The sequence below is a fragment of the Tiliqua scincoides genome, chromosome 5 (genome assembly GCF_035046505.1).
Source record: "Tiliqua scincoides isolate rTilSci1 chromosome 5, rTilSci1.hap2, whole genome shotgun sequence".
Classification (NCBI taxonomy): Eukaryota; Metazoa; Chordata; class Lepidosauria; order Squamata; family Scincidae; genus Tiliqua; species Tiliqua scincoides.
Genome location: NC_089825.1, coordinates 112681106 through 112692103, shown reverse-complemented (window position 1 = coordinate 112692103; position 10998 = coordinate 112681106). Strand labels below are relative to the sequence as shown.

Below are 10998 nucleotides of genomic sequence, written 5' to 3'. Positions count from 1 at the left end.
AGGGGGTCGGGGAAGAGACCAGCCCAAGGCCACTTGGCTCTGCAGGGTCCTGGAAAGTAGATCCCAGGGCGGCGGAGCAGCACCAGCCTGGCACAACCAACTCTTGTCTGGGGGGTACGTGGAGGAACACAGAGATCTGGATGAAGCACAGGCAAGAACGGGCTACCTCGCCACAGCCAAACCAACACAGCAGATGAGGAACGACTGGGACTGGATCAAGACCTGATCAAGACCGGCTTGTCTCAGCCTGTTCTGCTGAGCCATGGGGAGGGGGGGGGAGGCAAGGCAGGGTAGGGCACCATCTTGGCACAGGCAACCATTGTCTGCTTCGCTGTACACTGGTGGGAGGGAATCAGTCTGGCACAGACAGATGGAGAGTGCCACTTGTGGGAAGAGGGGGGGGCGGAGGGAATGCTGGCCTGGCATGGCTGCTAGGCACAGCCTGGCATTGTCTGCTCTGCCATGCCATGATATGGCAAGGGAAAACACTGGATTGGCACTAGTGGTTTAGCACAACAGCCTAGAATTGTCCACATAATTGCAGCATCAGAATGGAGGAAGGCGCTGGTTGGAGGCCTTGTCTGTTCTACCACCACCAGAGTTATGATCCTGGCATTTTCTGTTCTGCCATGTCACAGAGGTGGTGGTGTGTGTCTCCGGTGGCACTGCCTAGTTTGTTGGGCTATGGCAGAGGCAGGCAGAGATGGGAGCAGGCCAAGTGCTCTCCTCTCTCCCTGCCAGAGGCAGACATGCAGGACGAGGGATGCTAGTAATAAGGAAGTCAGGCCCTGCTGGACTCCACTGGGAGAGCAGGCAGGCCAGCCTGGACCCTTGGGCTGGCCTCTCAGTCACTCAGGTCAACTTAGGGGAAGGGGTAGTAGGCCTAGGAGCAGTCTGGTTGCCTAGCAACTGTAGGTGAGATTCTTATTCATCTCCTGCATAGGCCTCCACAAGCGGGAAGAGAGCACACAAGTTGAATATGTATAGGACAGTTACACATTATACCATTTACCTCCACCCCCACCCCCATTACTGAGCGTGCACTCTAGTCAGGGAAAGCCAAAGGGTGAATTACACTATGGTAACAAGCACTCTACTTTGGGCGGGAGGGGAGAGTAGCGGAGTATACTCAGATGTGAATACTATACATTAACAGCCTGATCCTAAACCTATCTCCTAAGGAAAATAGCCAACAGTTTCAGTGGGATTAACCATAGTGCATACGATTGCAGCTTTCAATAACCAAGAGTTAGAAACTAGTTAAAGAAAGTATTTTTCCACAGGCCACCCCCCCCCCCCAAAATCAAGGACAATTCTAGAAAGCTGGAAGTAAAGTGTTGGAAAAATTTTTCTTAAAGGTGTGTGTGTGGGGGGGGGGGGGGTTAATGGAAACCATACTGACAAATTATTAACTCATAGAGAACCAAGGTAAACGATGGAAACCCCTAACAGCCACTGGAAACACCCTGCAATTGAAGAACAGAAATGACTAATATAGTTTAGCATACTTTTTATATAAAACAAGGTCTTGTTAGACAAACCTGACCGATTATTTTGACAAGATTACATGTTTGGCTAAGATAACCATTAATTTACAGAGACCCAAGGTGTTTGCTTAGTACCTTGCGATGGCTTCGGTTTGCAGGCAGCTATAAAGCACACCTTGAACAGGTGGGCATTTGGCCTGATTCCATCTTACTTTAGTTTTCCAAGGAACACCTGAGCCTGGAGAACCAATCCGTGCAGTTTGCAGGTTTTGCAACACTGCAGAATTCTTACAAAATAATGCTATTTTTTACAGCTCTGAAACCATGACTTCAGCTTCCTCTTAGCCTCCAGAGCAACTGAAGTCCTGCTTGGGGGACCCCACTTTATGGGAGCACCGCAGTCACCCTATTCCTTTCTTGATTGGTGCTTCTCCTTTCTCTAGACCAGCCTCAATGCAGGCTTCACTATGTGCCCTTCCTCGCTTTTACCTTAGTAAAACAGCACTAAAGCGACATTTAATTATTTGAAGCTAACATTGGTGAAGATTGGCAGATGCTACAAAACCCAGGTTTTGCATTTCGGGTGTGACATTTGTTTTTTCTTGCTGTGAAACTCAGTTCTCCACCCATTCCAGCTCCTGATTTTTGTAGCTGCGTGAATTAAGGCCTTATTCTCATAAACAGCAGGTGAGGTGGTAAAAAAGGGACACCCCTTAAAAATGGTACTAAGAGAACTGGTATATCAAGAAAAAGGTGATGGTCGAACTTTTTCCCACACCATCTAGTTTTGTGCAGGGAATATGTGCAGGGAATATTGTTGGATAGAAATGGTGTGAACCCACTAGTGCAGCCTGAGAACAAAACTGCACATGATAGTGGCAATTCCATTGTGTTTAGAGATGTAACTATCCCAATCACACAGAAAGAAGTTGGGGACCCAATTTTAATAGCAAAAGAGGTGCCAATTCCCACCTCCTCCCCCCCCCCATCTCTTTCACCAAACATTTTTTACCCAGCTGGAGTCAGTTTCAGGAGGGAAACTTTAGGAGGAAAACTCAGTTGCAAGGATCTGCACTTAATTTCCTTCCCAAACACTTCTTGACTTTTACAATCAGACCACCTTGCTCCCTTGGGCATGACTGGGGCAGTTCCATGTATAAAATACTGAATATCGACTATTTTATCTAGTTTGGCCTTGGGGAACCCAATCCTAACTTGCCCTGGAGCAGGCAGGTCGGCGGGCCTGTGCTGCATTCAAGGCAGGATTCGGGCTGAAAGTTGTGCAACTCAGGGAATCACTTTCCTTTGCTCCATGCAGCAGCCCCATCTACTTGGATCTGCATCATCTAAAGAAGTGGCATAGATCCAAGCCACCCGAGGCTGGCCTGGGAACAGGGATAGTATCTGGCATAATTGTTGGATCCTGGCTGTGCCCCTCATTTAACCCCCAGACCCTCCTGGCCACGTTCCCCATGCCCCCCCCCCCTGAACCTGCACACTGACCTCCCTCCTCTTAAGTAGGCACAAAAGTGCTTTATGGCACTTTCGTAACTGTCTTGGGACAATGCAAGGGACTTGCATCAGTCCAAGGGCATTCTAAGATTGTGCCCTAAGTGATACAGCCCAGACCCAGGTTTACCATCTCATCTACTGTTTGTGAGAAGTAGGTCCAATTTCTGCCATTGTGATGCTTGTGGATGTGACACTGTTTTTGTTTTTTGTTTTTTTGCATTATTTTTGATTCTAGTGGTTAGGACAAAACACAGAGTAGCACCCGTACCATCAAAAAGTGGTTGTAAATGGAGAAATTAATTCTAATCCAGCAAGGGAGGGACATTTCATGCTGCAGCTAGATAGCAGCCTTAGCTGTTTAGCTTAGGCAAATACTGTATAGTAGTGCTGTGAAAATCTTTGGAGCTCATGTGGGATAGCTGCCCAGTATTTGAGAAAAGCAGAGGAAGAGATTGTAGCACAGTAACCACTTGCAGTGTCCTGTGCGAGAACACAGGAAAGATGCAAGCCTGTTAAATGGTGACAAGTTTAAGGAACTAGGTCTGTTCTGTACACCACTGTGAGACTACAAAAATGGCTTCCGCTATGATTCTTTCTCTCTACTTGCATCTTTTTTTACATTTGTTGTTGAGGCAGGAAAGTCCACAGACAATGACTTTAATGTCTGCTTTTCATGCAAGGAAATGTTTTATGCCATTAGAGATTCTGAGTTCAAACGCTGAACAAGACTTGCCAAAGGAGTTTGATTAGCTAAGAAACCGAAGAAACCAAATCAGAAAGACATAGGTCAACAAAAGGGACAAAAAAATGCCTCCACTGAATTCACCACTATCCCATCCAAAATATACTATAGTACCATTCAACCACTCTCTTTAAAGCAGATTCCCGCAAACAACAGAGCAGCTGCCTTGCAGAAGAGCTTTTGCAGAGCAAATAGCTCTGACTAATGAGCCAAACAACATATACAGAGAAAGGCGAAAACTCCCCAGAGTGTCTTTTTGCATCTTCACTCACCCTGCTGAGTAAGAACATGGGAATTGTTTGTGCATAGATGCTTTCCTCCATGATAACAATACGTTAACGTCACTTCATGCAAACTTTTATCACCTCAGAAATAATCTGAAAGATGCAAGTAGGGGGCGGAAAAACCCCAGTCCACTTCTGGCACAGCCCTTCTGGGACTGTATCATCTCAGACTGCAGTGGAGGTGTGGAGCTGAGACATGTCATTTATCTGAGAGGTCCTGCTGGTCAAAATTACATGCACATAGAACATTAGCACACCAGGGAGACTGGTAGGCTAGAATCCTCCTCCTTGGCATGCTACTATTCTGTGTGCTTTTTCATATTTGGGAGCACCCAGACATACACTCCTCATGGCATTCTGAAGCGGTACAGTCTTAGGAGAGCTGCATCATAGAAACCTCAGCAGCACCATCAATATTGTTGCATCACACTCTCATCTGACTTTTCAGAGCTTCCCTGACTCATCCTGAGCTATCGATGAGCTCTTTCTCAGAACTGGGAGGGGCCAGCAGGTTCTATGTTCTCTAGTAATCTCCTCATCTGCTCCACCAACGCAACCCAGGACCACTTCCTTTCCGCTTGAGTTTCACCTGGGAGGTGTACAGGAAGTACATCCTGTAGTCGCCTAGCAACTGCAAACCAGATTCTTCCTTCCATCTCTCATCAGACTGAGCAAAATAAGACTGAAGCTGAGATTGGAGGTGGGGCACCACGCAAACAAACAGTTCAGCAGTTCGCTATTCTGGGTATCACCCCCATGCAATCAGCAAATGAGGGCTGATACCACAGAGTTCCCTCCTCCTAATCTACACCTCAGTCTGGGCCAACACGAAGCTCCCTGATTTGGCCTTCTTTGCCTAATGCACAAACCCCACTAATCACCAGCAGCACTGGCTTGGTCAAGGATCTCCAGTAATTCTGCAGCCCAGAAAAATGGGAAAGGCACAAGATGGGTACTACCAGGCAGGACAGGGCCACCCCAGAGTGGGAATGTGCCTGGAGTCTGGGGTGTTCCTATGAGATGGTACTAAAGAGGTATGCACGGGAGGGCCACCGGGCAGCTTGTTTGGAGCAGGTCACAGTACTTCTGGACACTAGTGCCCATGCACGCCCCCCCCTCCAAGGTTCTGTGGGACTCAAACTGTCCTGTTCCCAGAATCCCTGGGGACGGAATCCTGCCTTCCATGGCTGTTCGGGGAGAAGAGCTTCCGATGCAGGCTCCACATCCAACGCTGCAAAAGAAACGGAGATAGAAGAGTATAAAAACAAGACACTTCTTAAATAGCTTCATCAACTCATCGCTTTCTGCACCAGCCTCTTATTTATGATGCTCATTGTTCCTAACTCTCTTCTGGGCTTCTCAAACATGATGAGAACTGCAAGCCTCCTGACATATATCTGCTTTCTGTGTGGCACCTACAACCCTGCAAGGATGAAACTTTTGCATTTTATAGTATTTTGTCCCCAAAAGCATTCAAAACGCATCACCTAGATTGTCTCAATTGCATTAACAGCCCTGCAGGAGTAGTGCATATTATTTTCTCCATAGGTCAGATGGGGAGATGAGGCTCAGCAATACAGTACTTGCTTTCCTAGGGTAACCTGATAAGTTTGTACAACAAGTGAGGCACGGCTTGTTGATTTCTCAACTCATACAGTTAGCCATTACAGTACACCAGCTCTGCAGGCATTAGACGGATTTGGAACAAGAGAAGTAAAATACAGACAACTGGATGGCCATTGGAACTAGCATAGAAGACAGAGGAGCTGCAGGATGCTGAAACACAGAGATAAAAAAGCATCTGAACTACATCACACATTTAACAGGGATGAAGTGAACTCAAGACAAGGAGGTGTCCCTGGAAACAAGAGATAGAGAGAGACACAGGGGAATGCCTTGTGGTGCTGCACCTTGGGGAAAAGGGGAACAGGTGGTAGTAGGGAAAGAATTAGGGCGTGCGCACAAGTCAGAGAGGTTGGCGTGGGCGCTGTACCTGGCCGCCACAGCCTCAGAGTGGGGTCACTGGTTCGCCGGCAGCGCCAGAGCTCTGGCAAATAAAGAAAACATATACAAGGCCATCAGGAATGATATGGTGAACCCTGTTGGGGAGGGGAGTGCTGGGCATGGGGAAAGAGCATCACTCCACCATCTTGCAGACAACTCACATCGCCCAATCCTAGGCATGTCTACTCAGACGCAAGTCCCGTTGTGGGCAGTGGGGCTGACTCCCAGGAAAGTATGGACAGAATTGCAGCCACAGACACACATACACACAGTTCTATTTGTGCAAACAGGGCTACCAGCACCTAACCTGGTACCTGGCAATTTCAAAGCTCCGTAGCAGGGATAGGTTTGGCAGGGCTGGCTATACAGTTGTGAGAGGCCTTTCCAGACAAAGGGTTTTCACACACAAAATGGCCACTTCAATGCTAATTTATACAACCAGCAGAAGCAAGTCGTAAACGCTTTTCCTGACCTGGGCCACTTCAGGTTGCAGGTGGATGTTGGAATACATGAGGGAGAAAACCTTAAACTTGCATGCCTGGGAAACAGCACACAGGGGAGTTGTCTACGTCAAACCTTTCTCCCAATAAGCTAGTAGTTCTAGCAGAGGCAGGGTGCTTCTTTCAGTGGGCATTTAGAGCATTCAGACATGCAGCACAACTGCAGCCTGAAATGGGATGGTCAAGGAAAAGCTTCACTATGGGATGCTACTGATTGTGTACACTGGGCCAGAGGAACTGTCATCTTCACCAAAGAACCGCTGGGAATTGTGTACACTCACCGACTGGTGCTGCCCCAAGGCAGAGCTGCTGCCAGGCAATGAGCCTCTTGCCTGGCCGGGGAATTCTCGGTGACTTGGGGAGGCTCCTTCAGAATCAGAGGTCTCTGCTGATGAGATTGACAAGAAGATATGAAATGAGTGCAAATGGGAGGACTCTCCAAGAAGGTCAGGTGTCATGGGAAAAGCAAGGCGCTCACCTCTTGGGATAGGCTTGACATCCAGGTCCCATTCCTCTTCCTCCACATGGCCAGGCAAGGACAGCCCAGAAGGGGGCCCAGGACCGAGGCCAAGAGGTGCCAAATGCTGGGTCGGGCTGGATGATATACTCATAGGGACAGCTGGGTAGGCAGTGGAAGGGAGGGGAAGGAAAAAAACATCTAAGACAAACTTCTTCAAAGCTCATTGTTCTATCATAGTTCCCCTTCAAATATTCTCTTTTCCAGCTTCCTAAAATGAAGCACTGTCTCTATATGATTTCTAGCTCTTTCCACGTATTGAGCAAGTGGACAAAAGCTAGCAGTATTAGGTAGAGCAGGGGTGTCAAACATTAGGACTTCAGGTTGCGTGTGGCCCCTGAGGCAATTTATCCAGCCCCTGTTATAACTGGGCTCTCCCAGCTTGGTAACTGGGCTTTCTCATATCTTGAAAATATGAATGTAAGATCTGCGCATTTTCTCTTCTGTCATTTGCAGCTAACGAGTTTCTATGTGAGAACAAAGTGCTCATTTCTGGCCATCACCTGCTTAATGATGTCGTGTCCTGCTTAATGCTGTCACTTCCCGACCTCAGCAGGAACCATGAATGCTAACTTCAGCCCTCTGTATGAAACAAGTTTGACATTCCTGAGATAATTACTCAGAGAGTGTGTTCTACTCCTATACACTTCACAAGCACATTCTATAGAGGAGCAAATTTTTCCTTTTTTTTTTCTTCTCCTTAAAGAGGTTCGTGTTCAGTAATGCTATATGACGGTACCCCATAATTCGCCTCTGCTCTGCACTAGAAAATGGGTCTCCGCTCAGTGGCTGACAGAAGCAGCTCAGGCAAGAAGGACCAGGCCCCACTCCTCTTTAAGAGGAGTCAGTACTCCTGACTCCCTCCTTACTCTCTTCTCTCTCAACAAGAACAGCAAAGCGCACTGAAGGTTTCTGAAAGTGAAGTGCACAAATCTCAGCCTGATCTCACTCCACTGGGCACCTGCAGCCACCATTTCTTAAGTATTCTCATACCCTGTTTCCACAGCAGCTGGGAAATCACACTTGTCCATCGATGCTTGACCTCTGCAGAAGTTGCCTGTAGTGTGTAAGCTTGCCGGTTTGGTCCCCTCCCAAACCACAGCTCAAAGCGTAAACCACTAGGCCCGACGCTCTCTGTCAGCCCCATGGAAGCCGTCTGGAAAAAGCAAGAGACAGGGCAGTGGAAAGTTAGGGGAGATATTCCGCTTGGGCCAGCAGCCGCAGAAAGTAGGAAGTGCAGCCATAACAGAGAATGAGCAGAAAAGAGGCCACTCCGACAGTAAAGGGCAACAAGATACTAGAAGAGAGAGATTCAAATACAAGAGTTTGCAGTTACTCCAATTCTGGCCTCTGTTCTTTTCCCATGTCTGATTTAACCCATTTCTCCCCAGCCCACAGGTGTACACATTTGATCTGTTACACACATGCAACGTTGGGCAAAAATGGCTTAAATAGCAGTCAAGCCATTCCCCCACTCCACATTTTTCTTTCCAATACATAATACTGTGTAGCTGCCTCTCTAATTAACCCTTACAGCCCAATGCTCCAAAAGATCGAAGTTGAACTGCAACCCCAATCGTCGTCTCTGCAATTCCTTTCAGCTTTGTGTCATATGCAAATCTGAAATCATCGAGCCCACACTGAACAGATGACAATAACTCTAGCAACAATTCCACTCTAGGTAACGATCCCTTCAGTTTCGGTGGCGGAATCCCATGTTGTGCGCCATCTCCAGGACTGCTCAGCTCCCATGTCCAGGGAAGAAGCTACCCAGGAGGGTCACTCTGCCCACCTGCAAGGCCTGCTTGCAGGCATAACCACCTTCAGCTCCTTTGCACTTGGTGAAGAGCAGCAGCCGCTCAAAGAGGAAGATGTGCCTCTGGCACTTCCGGCGCCCGCAGATCACGGTGAGCTCACCCCGCTGCAGCAGTGGTCCTTGCTCCGATAGTTTCACCTGCAAGGACACAGAGATGCTGTGATGCTGATCAATATAATGAGGCTGAGATCTCCCCAAGCCACCTAAGGTGGCTTTTCCTGCAGCCTGCTCCCAGCAGCGTACCCAGCGCAGGAACCCAACATTATAGTCAGGGCAAAACCTGGCAAAAAGACAGTAGTCTGCCAAGGAAAGCGCCAGAGAACAGGATTGCTGGTTGGACCTGGGACAAGGGGGGAAGGCGAGCGTGCACAGATGAAACGGGCAGGGAAGATGCAGCCCTGCACGCTGGGAGTGCCCCTGCGCTCACCTCGCAGCCTCTGATCTGCTCTGCAGCCAACAGGTCCCTGCCTCGTTGCTCCTGGCCCTCCAGCAGCTCCTGGGCCTCCTGCAAGGTCTGGCGGTCAGGCGCACGCTCGAGCTCACATTCCCGCAGCAGCTCGCCCAGGAAGCGCCGGTACCGGTCCAGCTGCTCCAGGGGCACGCGCAGGGTGCGTGCTAGTTGCCCATCCTCTCGCAGTTCCACTGGGCCCTTCTTCAGGAAGGGGGGAGAGAAGACAGTTGAGTTTGCAGCAGTGTCTGACAGCCAGAGCCAGGAGTGAATTCAAAAAGCCCTTTGTCAGTGTCCTTGTTTTACCCACCTACCAGGAAACTCTAACATCCTGGCTCCCACACAGCAAAGGAGAGAATGAAGGCTTGCATGGATTCCCAAAACCCATCCCACACAAAGAGAGGCAAAATGCCTTAGAGATGATTGGCTAGTTGCACATCAGGCTTCCACTGAACACATAATGCTGACATACATATCGCCCATCTTGCCTATGCAGTCTGGAAGCAGTTCAGGCAGCACAATTCTTTAGCTCTGTCTGGAGATGCCAAGGTTGAGCCTGGGAACTTCTGCTTGTAAAGCAAGGGTGTGACCACTGAGCTGCTACTGCCCTTCCTCAAGAAGCCTTGTGTCATTCAAGACTTGTGCCTTTGCCAGGGTTCCCTATGCCTCTCTTCACTAGCAAGCACGATCCAATAAGTGAGCCCAATTAGTTGGTCAAACTCCACCCCTGCATTCTGCATGGCCACCACAGTTTGTACCTTGCCAGCTGTTCGAAGGGAAGTCATGGCAGCCTGTAACTTGTGGTGATCTTTGGCATAGGTGGCATAAAGTTGAAGCTTCTCTCCCTGCGGGTAGGAGAGAAAAAGGCTCCTTCATTCACCCGGACTAGCTGTGCTGCCATGGAACAAAGCAAAGTCTGGAAACTGTAAGAGGGATTGTTCCTTCTCCTCCCCCAATCCCCCCAATGTTCATGCATAACTATATCCTGGAAATATGGAGAAAGGATATCTCCCCACACCCACCAGCCTCAATGTGGTGCCTTTGAACAGCAGTCTGCCATGCAAAAGTTAAGCAAGCAAAGTCTTTTCCATAACTTCATCATGACAGGATAAGCTTCCTTTGCTATTTTTCTGCATATCAGGCCACTGTTAAAGGCAGAAGAGCAAAACCAGTTAAAAAAGGTGGCACCCCTAAAGGTGAGGACTTTGATGATGGAGATGGACAGGAATTTTGCAGGAGGCATAAAGGGAAACTGAACAGTTTGGGGTTTTGTTTTATAATGGAACAGCATTGGGGTATGGTAGAGCTCGGGAACTTGCTTTCTGGCAACAGAAAAAAGAGGTGACATTGTAAAAGAAGGAATACCGGGCAGTGCTCTGAGTCTGGAGAGGCTGTGCTCTGATGATAGCAGACATCCTCTGAAGGGGAACTCTCACGCATAGGGAGGGTTGTCAACCAATTAAAAACAAACTAGCTGGGCCAGTGTTTTTGCTTTGGGGCCAGTTGCCAAAAAAGCAATAGACAAAGCAAAATAAAATTAAAACATGCACACAACATACATACACACAACTGATTTCAGGCATTGTTTTGCTGTTCTTCTTGAAGCTAATACACTTTTGGTCAGCAATTTTCAATCTTTTTCATCTCACAACACACTGACACGGCACTAAAACTCAAGGCACGCCATC

General features: G+C 48.4%; 1 protein-coding gene across 2 annotated transcripts in view; it reads right to left on the bottom strand.

Moving 5' to 3' along the window:
• Positions 1-5168: 5168 nt before the first annotated feature.
• The window catches only part of LOC136651639 (rho guanine nucleotide exchange factor 40-like), a 32352-nt gene continuing 26522 nt past the window's right edge, over positions 5169-10998 (bottom strand). The window contains exons 13-20 of one of the 2 annotated variants that reach the window (XM_066628223.1): positions 10069-10155; positions 9290-9514; positions 8839-9000; positions 8040-8202; positions 7008-7148; positions 6811-6917; positions 6019-6072; positions 5169-5256 (exon numbers count right to left, since the gene is read on the bottom strand). In XM_066628223.1, coding sequence (XP_066484320.1) covers positions 6034-6072; positions 6811-6917; positions 7008-7148; positions 8040-8202; positions 8839-9000; positions 9290-9514; positions 10069-10155 — 924 coding nt within the window. In that variant the 3' untranslated portion in view covers positions 5169-5256; positions 6019-6033. The remainder of the gene's footprint in view (positions 5257-6018; positions 6073-6810; positions 6918-7007; positions 7149-8039; positions 8203-8838; positions 9001-9289; positions 9515-10068; positions 10156-10998) is intronic. The other variant, XM_066628224.1, reaches the window with a different exon arrangement.